A 12,597-nucleotide genomic window follows, 5' to 3' on the forward strand; every position below is an offset into this window, starting at 1 on the left:
AGTTTATCCAAAAGTATACCTTTTTTTCTAGGCATTCTGCGAATTTCAGCTGCTTCAGGAGCTTCTTCTGTTTGTTGCTGAACCGATTATCCTGTTCTGCACTTGTTCCCTGCAGGAAGAGAAACATATTTCAATTAAGAGCTCAAAGTTAAATTCCTGCTTTTTTATCAGCTAATGATGGCCATGACCTTTACAGTCGAAATAGGATAATCAAGTAAACAGAACCACCATAACTTATACTCATAGCTGCAGAGTGCATACTCTTCCCAACGTAGCTAACATTTTGAAAACTGTATTTAAAAATTACAAAATACATGCTCATTGTAACGTTACACAATATAGCAGAACACAGCATAAATCTAACACCTCTCCCACAACTAAGTTTGATGTGTATCTTTTTATACTTCTTTCTATAACAGACAGTTAGAGTTTTTTGTTTTTTAAATAAGAACACATTAAAATATTTACTATAATATATACTCTGAAACAAGACCATTAAGTTTTATCCTCTTCTGAAAGCCAGTAATACACTTGTAAAATTACTGTGAAAATAGATGTAAACGGGAAAAAGGAAAAAAAGACCCTGGGACTATGTTGTATTTTCACAATTTCAAGAACTTGGAATGCATGAAAAATATAGGTTTACCTTAATAAACTCAATTGTTGTAAAGAAGTTGGAAAAATGAGAGCTTATAAACACTACATTAGACCATCAAGTAATCACTAGTCTGTGTTTCATTCCTACCGGCCCAATTAAATAAGGAAATAACTGGGTGTGATATGAAATCTACTGATTGGTTTGGAGTTGGCCACTGTCCCTTGGAAAGTGATCAAGAAAATTCTTTCATGACGGTAAAGAATCTGGATTAGAATCCCAACTCTGCCACTACGTAAGCCATATGACCTCAAAGCAAGTTACTTAACCTCTCTGAGGTTGTTTCCTTATTTGCTAAAATCCACCTTGCAGGGTTGTGTATATTAGAAATGATATATGAAAAGCAACTGGCATTCAGCAGTTCAGCAAATGAAAGGTATCAATTCTACCTTAACGGAAAAATTAAGTTTATTACCTGATTGGTAGTGTACTAAAAAAATAACTGCCTTAAAATCCTTTAATTCAGAGTGTAAATCCAATCAACTCCATCCTTCCAGATTTTCACCAACACTAAAAGCAAATCTCGTTTTTAAATTTATCAACCACCTTGCTCCTTTTCTACTGGAACTCCTTTCCACAGAAAATAACCAAAACAAACAAAAAAAATCAAAAGAATATGTTTTTGTTTCAAAGTATTACATTCAGACTACAGGAAATAGAGTATTTACTACAAAATACTTTGATGGAAATTATGAAATGGAGACTTCATTTCAGTGTGAAAATTCAATTAACTCTCAATTTAAAGTGTCACTGCATAAATAATCATAGTATTGTTTGCATAACCTAAGAACAAATGATTGGCTGAGTCAAGTCAAATGCTTGGAACAAAACTTCGGCCTTTAATAAAAAACTAGTTGGCAAATTTAAATTTAAGTGAAAAGGAATTTTAATGCTAGCTTTGGAGTATCAAGAGGTATCTTTACTAAAGTCTCGGTCTTCCCCTCTTCTAACTTTTCCTTTAAAAGCGTACATACAAACTGCATATTATATGCTCCAGGGAGTGGAAAGAGCCAACCTACATATAAGTATACAGATTCTGACTTAGACCAACTACTCTCTATACGGTCCGTTCTGCATTCAAAGGATTTTCAAACTCTAGTCCTATTAGTGTCACTTCGCACCCTTCTAGATCTCGACTGGGTGCTCATTTCCTGCAGGAGTGAAAAAGGGGACAAACAGGCTCCAGCATGCGCCCGATAAAGTACGGCCCCTGAGGGCCAACTACGACGAGGTAACGTCCCCGTCTGCGGGTGATGGGAGAAACAAGAGGCACCCTTTCTCCGGTGGACTTTCAAACGAGTAAAAATAAATGGGGGTGGGTACGGGAGCAGTGAGCGGGAAGGAGAGATGATCCACCCCACGCCCCGACTTCCATACACGCGCATACTTTTTGTTGCACCCTCTGCCCTGAGTCTCAGACTCAAACGTTCCAACTACAAATTATCTAAGTTCCCCTCCCTGAAGAGATATCAAATTGGGCGGGAGCTCCCGCGAACTCTGACCTGGAGCCTTCGCGAAGGCTTAAACCAGCGGGTGGGGGGAGGGGGTAGTGGGGGGGGGTGTCGGCGCTCGCTTTCTCAAGAGAATCCGCTCAACGCTGTTTCCGGTCCTCCCGTAACACGCTCTCCTGGGGCGGCACCTCCAAACCCGTCCTCCCCGGGACCCTCCCGCCGCCAGTCACCTCAAGGTTTCCCTGTGGCCTCCCCCTAGGGACTTCCTCCTCGAGGGTCCGCTAGGCCCCAGGCCCCGATGGGGCCCGCGAGTCGGCCAGCAGGCCCCGCCAGGTAGGCGGGCGGCGAGGTACCGCTCCGGCCCATTCCCGCCGCCATTTTCCGGCGACCGTCGCCGCCGCGTAGGGGGACGATCCTGGAGGAGGAGACTGCGCAGGGGCGCACCGGTCTTCGCCGCAAGGCAGGGGGGAGCTCCCGCTAGCACCAAGTATCCCCAGGATCTTCGAAAACTCCGCTCGCTAGCCACCCCGTCCCGAGTATAGGCCTTCTGCCGGGCCTTACCGATAAGACCCTTGGCTCACCCCAGATCCCCGCGCTTCTACTTACGCGGAAGAATCCCGCGTCCATCTTGCTGCCTCGCTCGGAGATCGCTCCCTATCCCAAGGTGCACCGCGCCGCCGCGACGGTGGGCGGGACCGACAAGGAAAGCCGAGCGCCGGGACGCAGCGCGCGCCACTCAGCCCGCCCCTCCAGCCGACCCGAGGCCGCGCCTGCGCGGTGTGGCTAGCGCGCACCACGAGTGCGCACGCGCATTGGGGAAGGCGGGCTGCTTCCGTGCTCCGAGCCTCCCCAGTAGCCAGCCCGGAAGGAGAGCCTCGCGAGCGCAGCCAATGGTAGCGAGAGACAGAGAATCGTTGGGTCACCCCGCCCTGCGAATCCTTTTGTGGCGCTGAACCAGCGTGATTCGCGCACCGTGAATTGACCCATCCTTCAACCTGTAGTGGGGGGAGGCCTCCCGCCCTGGGGGGTTCCGTGGAGCGATTGAAGAGAAAGGCTGTTACCTCAGAGTGACGCTCTTAATGCTGCCCGTGCGAAAAGGAGAAGCCTGCGGCCTCCCCTGCCGTTAAAAAAAAAAAGTTGTGATTGTGTTGGTGTTACGAGTTTACCAGTTACTGAGATCGGGTTTGAAATATAAGCTATGTAGTATGAATGAAATCTGCATTCTGGCCCCGCTTCCTCGGCTTCCCTCTTATGTCCTCCCGACTCCCTCGCTCTGGGGAGAAAGTGGAACCGTCCACTAGATGAGTTTCGGTTTTGGCTGCCGGGTCCCCATGCTAACCGGCAGGAAGCTGATGACAGCCGTGGCCCCCAGGCAGGGAATGATGGAGAAGCTGCCGGCCCCCAGGCCTCTGCCTCGCTGGCCCAGCTCTGCTTCCTCAGCGCCTGCTCTGCGAGGGCCTCCGGCATCGGATCCCTTCTGCAAGATTTCCACTAATCGCTCCTTCTTCTGAGAGGAAGCATGTGACCCTTGTCTGGCCATCTTTTGTGAAGAACCCCCCCCCCGCCCCCACTGCACACAAACACTAATTTCCCTTTCCTGCTTTTTGTTCACTGCACTTATCACACTTGAAAATACGTATTCACTCTTGTGGCTTTAAATATCAACTCCCTGGTAACAACTTCATAGATTTCCAGCTCAGACTTCTCTCCCGAAATTCTAACATGTTTTGGCAACATTAACATTTCCACTTGGGTAGACATCCCACACTTAACATGAAGGGATCTGAGCTCTTGGTGTCCCCTCCCTTCTCTCCTTAACACCCTCCACCCCGCCCCAAACCCACCTGCTCCTCCCAAAGTCTTCCTGCCTTTGTTGATGGCAATGTCTTTTTTTTTCTTTAAGACACAGGGCTTGGTGGTGTTCATGACGACTCTTCCTCTTACATGTCACTTCCAAACCATCAAGAAAACCGTTCTCCTATCATCCTGGTTCAAAGCACCAACATCGTTGGCTTGAACTTCTGTCCTGGCCCCCAAATGGTCTCCCTGCTTTTACCTTTGCCACTCAGCATCTAATCTAAACGCAACAGTCAGAGTGATCCCATTAGAAAACCTTAGGCATGTCACTCTTAAGCTCAAAACCTTCCAATAGCCCCTCATTTTTCTCAGAATAAAAGTGGAATCCGACCTGATGCCCCCTTATTTCTTCTTTGATCTCATACATACCTATGATCTTCTTTGATCTCTCCTATACCCTAACACTGCTCATGGCTTGAACTTCTTAAGCTAGCTCCTACGTCAAGATCTTTGCACTGGTTGTTAACTTCTGCCTAGACTGCTCTTCCCCCAGGTATCTACTTGCAAATTTCAAAGTTTAACTCAAGTATCACCTACTCAGTGAGACTACTCTGACTGCCCCATTGGAAATACTCACATACTCTCTCTACACCCCTGATGCCTCTTAATCTACGCTGTTGCTCCACATAGCATTTATCACCTCCTAATATTTCAGTGTGTTTATTGTCTATTCCCCACACTAGAACATAAGCTCCTTGAAGTCAGAGCATTTGTCTTTTTTGTTCATTGATGTGGCCTTAGCACCTAGAACAGTGTCTGGCACATACTTTAGACTCAATAAAATTTGTTCAATGAAGACAAGGTTTATCAGAGGGTCAAAGATGGGAAAGCGACTGACTTTCACAGAACAAGCCAGGTAACCAGATGGAATGATGAAATCACAGTGCCCCACATCTTACTATTGTCTGATTCTGATCAGTCATTCTGCTTGATCCTCCCTCCACTGTCTCTGCTCTTCTGCAGCCAATCCTTTAAATGCTGGTTTTTCTTGTGGTTCTGTCATTGACTCTTTCCTTGTTTCCCTTAGCAAAGATGACCTAACTGTCCTCTCGTGGTTTCAGTTAACTTTTTGTCTCCAAACCTGAATATCTCTGGCACAGGTCTGCCCCAGACCTATATTTTCAACTTCCTGCGACATTCCCTTGGATGTCTTTAGGCACCTCAAGCTCAACATGTCCCAAACTGAATTCATGTTCTCCACTTGTCTCACCGTCTGTCTTCCCATTCTCAGTGAATGAGCACACCTTTCTCCCTGTTATCATTCTTCTCTCTTCACACTCTACAGCAGTCAAATCTTGCCTTTTCACCTCGGTCAATTTCCTTCCAGCCCCATTGCCTCTTTAATTCAGGCAATTTGGATTATTGTCTGAATCATCGCACTGACCTGTTAACCATTTTCCCTGCCTTCATTGTTAATGTCTCTATCCCATTTCCAGAGTGATTTTCTAAGATGATAGTCTTGATCTTTTTCACTCCCTGGTTTAAAACCCATCAGTGGCTTCTCGTTGTCCTCCAGATAAAGCCCGAACTAGTTACAAAGCCCTTTATGATTTGTTTACTGCTCCCTTCTCCAGACTCATCTCCTGGGCTAAACTACTCCCCATCCCTCACCTCTAAACTCAGCCACACTGAACTACCGACACTGAACAGGTTAGGTTTCGAAAGTCAGTTTTCTGTCTGTATGTTGGTAAGCCAAAACTCAAATGTCACCTCCTGAGACAAGCCTTCTCTAATCAGCCTTCTGAAAATAGCAGAACCCTCACCCAACCAAGTCCTACTTTGCTTAATTTTTTTTCTTAGTACCTGACATTGTTACCTATTTTGTTTACATAGTTACTGTCTTTGTCCCATTAAAACAAACAAAAAATCACCACACGGGCAAGAATCCTCCCATCTTGTTCACCAAAAAAGCCTTAGTGTCTAGAACAGTATCTAGCACACTTGGAACTCAAATTTTGTTGAAGGAACGTATGAGTAGAGTCTAAGGCTCAGTCACCAAAGGCATTTCTACCGATGAGTGAGTCTGGTCTTGGAATGGTAACTTGATCCTATAAGGAAGAGTCCACATTGAAAATCTGCTGAGGCAGAGAGTCTCCTCCCTAGAGGTGCGGTGGAGAAGCACTTGGCAGCAAAGTTATTTGTGGACACTGTCTCATGTAAACTCTGATGCAGTGCAGATCAAAATGGGCCTTAAACATAAGAAGCCATCCCCAGGGGCTCTTTGCTAGGCAAGGTCTTAAAGTCCCCAGATAAAAATCTGAACCTCAAAAAGCTAAAAGGCATCCAACTGCAGTGCTGATTCTCTAGGCACAGGCTCCAATTCATCAACCACTCTTCCTCATTGCTTGTTGATTGCTGTTGATGCTATAGGCATCTCACCTATTGCCTCCATCCTTAAGAATGACTCCTACCAAAAATAATTCACAGATGTGCCCAAAGATGCTTTCCAGAGCAAAATGCATTTGCTTTTATCCATTAGTCATTTTTATCTCAATGATGAGGTTATTTTAGTCTCTAGCTTGTTTGGAAACTAGTGTTTCGTTTGAGATTGATGAAGGTCAGAAATCTCTTGGCAAAAGATAAAGAGAAATAAAAGCTTAGTTGAATTTACCATTAATAGATCAGGCTGTCAAACTATAAAAAGATTTCTAGCTGTTTTTGCATATATAAATATCCAATATATAGGACATGGAAGTAGCAGTCTGGGATTTTCTGCAACACTTTCCTAGTCTAATAATGAGGCACTAGATGGCGTTCTACCCTCTTGGGATAGCATGCCTACTTGATTGGCCAGGACTTGTTACTAGAAATAAATTATCACAAAGACATGTGGTTTGATTGGTTGCTTTTTACTGAGCCTTTCCTGTATGCTCAGCATGGTGTTCTTAGATGTAGTCAAAGGTACAAAGGAAGTTTAAGACAGTCCTGAGCGAGCTTATAATAAAGCCAGAAAGGTAACAGCAACAAGCATAAAGGAATAGTGTAACTGTCTGCTTTGCTTTCAGTTCCATAGAAAGCCCCCCACAGATGTTGTATTCAGGCATTCTGTCAGCATATTTTTTTTTTATAAAAAGGCTTGAAGAACAACAGAAATGTCCATCGATGGGGAATGACGAGCCACAGTCGGGAGAATTCCCTTTTCCCATCTGTGTTCTCTTCTGTTTAAATGACAGTATCTTTCTTTTATGTAGGGCCTCTAGTAATAGTGATGCAGGACTATGGATGTGGGACGTGAGGAGGACTGTGTCCCAGGTCTCAGTTGAGCCTCTGGGATGTGCCCTGCCAAGTGTGGGTCCTTGGCTTGGCTCAGGAAAGAATTCAATTGCGAGCCACCATTGAGTAAAGGTAGATTTATTTAGACAGATACATACTGCATAGAGTGTAAGGCAAGAAAAAGGCAAAGAAAGAGGTATGGGAATCGGGTGCTCAGGTTAAATTAAGAGTAGGTACACACTCCATAGACAGTGTGCGGGCCGTCTCCAAAGGGGAGAGAGTGAAAAAAGGACACTAGGCGTGGTTTTGCCAGTTTTTATGGGCTTTGTAGCTTCACACACGTACAGGTGGGACCATTCCAGCTGCCCTGGGGAAGGGGCTGAGATTCCCAGGAATTGGGCCACCGCCCATTCTTTGGCCTTTTGCTGTTAGCCCTGGGACTGTCATGGCGCCTGCGGGCAGGTTATTTATCACTCTGTTACAATGAGCATATAATGAAGCTCAAAGTCTACTAGAAGTTAAACCTCTTAATCCTTAAGGCCAACTGGGAGTTGAATCTTCCACCATTTTGGTGAATCTTCCACCATTTTGGTGTTAAACTGCTATCATTCCTTGAGTGGCTGTGCCCTGCCCTCTTCCCTCCTGTCTCAGTAGCATTGACCATTTTGCAGGCAGACTATGTCAGACTTCACATTAACGCTTTAAAAGCTTTAGATAATCCAGTCCTCACAATAATGTGTAGTAGGTTGCTATGGGCTGAATTGTGTACCCCCCCCCCAAGATTCAATGTTGAAGGCTTAACCCCTGGTACCTCTTTGTGACTGTGTTTGGAATCAGGGCTCTTTAAAGAGGTAATTAAGTTAAAATTAAGTCATTAGGTGGGCCTTAATCCAATATGATTTGGTGTATTTACAAGAGGAAATTAAGACGCAAACATGCATACAGACAGAAGACCAGGTGCAGATGGATGGAGAAGGTAGCCATCTACAAGCCAAGGAGAGAGGTTTCAGAAGAAACCAGCCCAACCCTGCCAACACCTTGTTCTCAGACCTCTAGCCTCCAGAATTGCGAGAAAATACATTTCTGTTGTTTAAATCACCCAGGTTGCGGGTAGAGTATATCTTAGCGGTAGAGTGTATACTTAGCATGCATGAGGTCCTGGGTTCAATCCCTGTACTTCCATTAAAAATAAATAAACCTAACCCACCAAAATAAATAAATAAATCACCCAGATTGTGTTACTTTGTTAGAGCAACTCTCACAAGCTAATACATAGATATTATCCCCATTCTAGAGATGAGTTAAATGAGATCCAGGAAGGAGACGTTAGTTGCCTAAAATCACACGGCCAGCATACAACAGAACCCAAGTTTAGGGTTAGAACTCAAGTTAGGATTTTGTCTGTCTGCTGAGGGTTGAGACCACAACATTACAATGGCTTGACATTCATGTAGGTGTTATGCAAAATGGCTGGAGGAGGGAATGTAGACTGACTTTATCCTACTGGTCAATAAGGAACGAGCCTTCTTAATCTGGTCAGTGTCACCCAGATGAGAGGAAGGGAAAGCCAGAGAGGCCTGGGTCAATTGTCTTCACCTTCAGTTCCAGACTTTTCTGACAGTGGTGGCCATAAGCAGTCTGTGATTTAAATCATTCTTGACTTCATTTAAAATCAGCAACAACTCCTGTTACTCTAAGCAGTCTTTCTCTTTTCTCTTTGTCTCCCACACCCAAATTCCCTAGCTGGACCAGGTCCTTATCACATTGTCTTATACATATAAGGCTGGCTAGAGACCAGACACAAGGATACAAGTGAGCAAATATGAATTTGGATGACACAACTTCCCTTCGGACCTTGTCGAATTCCTGAAAGGTTGTGGTCCAGTGACCCATTGGCAATGGATAAAGACATTTAGGCCAGGTATAGAGTGTGTGAATTATGACTTGACCCATTGCTTACATCCCAAGGAGGGTCACCACGTCTTATCAACAAATTGGGGTTGTCTAACTCACACGTCAACCTACAAGACATGTGGGGGTAGTACTGCCAGCATGTGCCCTAATCTATATCTAGACACCTGCTTCCACAGTAGGAGTGTCATCAGCCCTCCATTCTTTTAGGGCCCAGGCAGCACCTAGAAAAAGAGTGAGGAGTTTCCCTACCTGCATGGGCTATCATAGGCACCCATCCAGAGGGTAAGATGCTGTGGCTTTTAACCCTACTCCAAAGAAGTATGTGTAAATGTAATGTGCATTAATAGAAATGTTAATCTAGAATAAGTAAACATTTTAAATTGAAAAATTACGATAAAAAATACAAAATTTTTAAAAGGCTACCTCTGGTCTGTTTCTATTTCTTATATAAAGCCAGTTAAATGAATACAAAACAATTTACCGCACATCTTAGACACTCTATGGCTTTCACACCCAGAAGGTGGTGTTCTTTCCTGGAGGCTGAATTTTCATTTGCCTTGAACATTTAAGAGACACATCTGGATAGTCTTTCTTGCATCACCCCAAGCTCCTCAAGCTGGTGATTTTTTAAAATGTAGATTCTTGGATCTCACTGCCAGAGTTGTGATCTGTGTGGAAGGCAGGAATCTGTATTTTAAATAAACAGCCCCAGGAAATTCTGATAAGGAACCTCACTTTGAGAAACATTTTTGATTTTTTACTAAGAAGACCCTGAGAGCTGATTCCTAAAGCCAGAATCCTCTGCTTTAGACTCTCAGGATAGTTTATGTCCCGTAACTAGCTTTCCCCTGGTAAATCTCTGCAGACCTCCACAATGGAAGCCGATATTTACTATGTCCTCCAGAGGCTCCTTCTACATATAGTCCAACCCCTAACTTTCTCTTCTTGTGGAGTAAACACAATTTCTCCAGGGTGGCTCTGGAGGGACTGCCAAGCTGAGCCATCAAAGGCCCCTCTCTCAAACCTCAGAGAAGAACTGGGGAACTCTGACCCCAGAAAATGGGACCCTAACTGTTACAGACTACCTCTAAATGACCCCTCTTCAGCTAGTAGCCAAAAACTGGGTTCACATCTTGGTGGGTGTCGAGCCAAAAGACACAACCAAGCCAAAGGTCAGGAGAAGGAAGGATTTGTTACTTGCAGCGAGTAAGGAGACCACCAGGGATCTTCCCCAAAGCAGTGCCTCTCAGAACAGTGAAACTGGGGAAGTTTTAAGTAAGGGTATATGCATATTCATGAAGGGGCTTGTGCTGTGTGTAGACAGAATCCCACAGAAGCCAAGCTTCAGTTGACTGAAGTCATGAGGATCAGAAAAGGTCAATATCAACAGTTCTTAAATTCCAGTTGATGTGGTCGTTCAGGGCTTCAGGCTAACTTTTACCATCGAAAGAGAACTGATATATTACCTTTGCTATTGTTTCTTCTCTTGCCTGATAATTGGAAATGTTTCTGCATTCTTTTGTTCCTTTAAGATTATTAATTACTGAGACCTGTTCAAGGGCTAGGATTGTGGTCTTGTTTAGATTACAAAATGGCTTAGGCAATAAGTGGCTTCTCTTATGTCAAGAAAGTCATGCCTGGTTCTCTTTCTCCGGGGACCCCCATCCTATCTGCTTGCACAGCCACAACCCCTCAAAGTTTTGGGAAATCTGCTGTTGATCCCTAATAAGGACCATTGCTACCTATGGCAAATGCAAGAAATGAGGGACAGAATGAATAAAGTGGTCCCCAATTTGCCCCACCGCAAGCCCAAGCTGCCTCTGGGTTTTCCAGATAAGGAGGATTACCTGATCATTCTTCAGGACCTCATTTATCAGAATCTGTTCTAAAAGTTTGAGCATCAGTTCCAGCTCTCCAAGCCCTGGCATTTCAGGTCCAAGCTCTGTTTGACAGTCTTGTTTCTGGAAAGAGCCAAGACAGCCTCTCTTTACGCCTCAGCCCTTAGTGGTTTCATCAACAGAAGTACCTTTTTGGTGGTGGAGAGGAGGTTAAGCATTTGAGTCTGCCTTGAAGTCCAAAGCGATTTCTCCTCGATTATAAATACCTCTTACATCAACGTGATTCCAGTATATCTGAATCTCTAAGCATATACTGACACCTGGGTAGATGGTCTTCTGTGATCACTCTGGTCTGAACTGAAGGCAGATCACTTTTTTTTCCCTTGACAGACACTTGTGAATCCAAGTATGTGTATCGTGTCTGCCATAAACTTCTGACCTGTGAAACCATCTTCATGGGAAAGAGAAGTGTTTAGAGTTTTGATCCAGAAAAATTGAGTGTGAAAGGAGGGTGGAATCATTTAGATCTTGTGGGTTGTTATAAGGATTGTTAAAGAAAACTGGATTTTATAGATAATTTAGTTAATAGCATATGCCAAAGCTTTATTATAATCTTCCGCAAGGGAAAAGTGTGGGGCCAGCTGACATCCTTCAAAGTCCAACAACCCCCATTCCTGGGCTCTCAGATGTCTGCCTACGATCCCTCAATGGAAAAAAGTACATTCTTTACTGGGCATGTTTGCCCTAACAAACTAATAGCCCTAGGTAATGCCTAATCTCACAATAGCTCAGGCTGGCTTATTTCAATCCACCTTATCAGAGTCAAAAACCCCACTGCCCCTTCACGGACCCTAAACTTCTTACCTCACCCACAACCAATCAGAGACTTGTGCACAAGCCAATCTTGTGACCCTACCTTATAAAAGGCCCCAACAATCAACCCTCGGTGCTCACACAGGCGTCTCTCATCTGTGTCTATGGCAGCGTACCCTAATAAACTTTTATATTCTCATCCTTTGCATTTGACAAATTCTCTTACTGCCCTCAACACCAGCCACAGTGTGTCCCACAACCAAAAGGCTTTCAGTAAGCCAAATAAAATTTTTTTTCTATGGAAAAAAAATGGATAGATAATCATTGTTAGATCAGATGAAGAAAGAAAAAAGTATTTCTAGACCTTTGATAGAAGACTCTCAGACCTTCAGATAAAAGTCTGTTGGGTAGGTGAGTAGCTAGTTTCCAGAATAGGTCTAATCCCATTAAAATTCATCAGAAAATTGCCTAAGCATTTTCTCAGACAAGTTGTTTCTGGTTTTGTTTTTCCTGGAGGGAAGCTGAGAATTAGACCCCACGAAAGCATTTTGCTCTAGAACAAGTTTAGGACAATTTACCTTTTACCAGGATTAAATACATTTTAACTGTAAAATATTTAGCATAGTGCTTTGTATATACAAATCTATAGAAGTCTTTGAGACAGAGAGAGAGGAGATGTTGAGAGAGAAAGAGGAGAAAGGAAAAAAGAGAAAGTTCTTAGAATCCACATTTCTCTCTTTTTTAAGTCTTTACTCTTGTTAACTCTTGTTAAGCAAAATTACTCAAAATTTGAAAATAAGCTAAAAGGAATTATTGCATTTCCCTTCAGTAATTTGGGGCAGGCCCTATCAGTGAT

The 12,597-nt window shown here is 44.0% G+C and overlaps 1 protein-coding gene across 14 annotated transcripts in view; it reads right to left on the minus strand.

Moving 5' to 3' along the window:
• The window catches only part of SRRM1 (serine and arginine repetitive matrix 1), a 29,286-nt gene extending 26,418 nt beyond the window's left edge, over positions 1-2,868 (minus strand). For 12 of the 14 annotated variants that reach the window (XM_031464382.2, XM_031464379.2, XM_031464381.2 and 9 more), the window contains exons 1-2: positions 2,713-2,867; positions 20-109 (exon numbers count right to left, since the gene is read on the minus strand). In XM_031464382.2, the coding sequence (XP_031320242.2) occupies positions 20-109; positions 2,713-2,733 (111 nt within the window). In that variant the 5' untranslated portion in view covers positions 2,734-2,867. Of the gene's footprint in view, positions 1-19; positions 110-2,712 lie in introns of all 14 variants that reach the window. The other 2 variants (XM_031464380.2, XM_031464383.2) reach the window with 2 other exon arrangements.
• Positions 2,869-12,597: the final 9,729 nt, after the last annotated feature.

Source organism: Camelus dromedarius, chromosome 14 (genome assembly GCF_036321535.1).
Source record: "Camelus dromedarius isolate mCamDro1 chromosome 14, mCamDro1.pat, whole genome shotgun sequence".
NCBI classification, from domain to species: Eukaryota; Metazoa; Chordata; class Mammalia; order Artiodactyla; family Camelidae; genus Camelus; species Camelus dromedarius.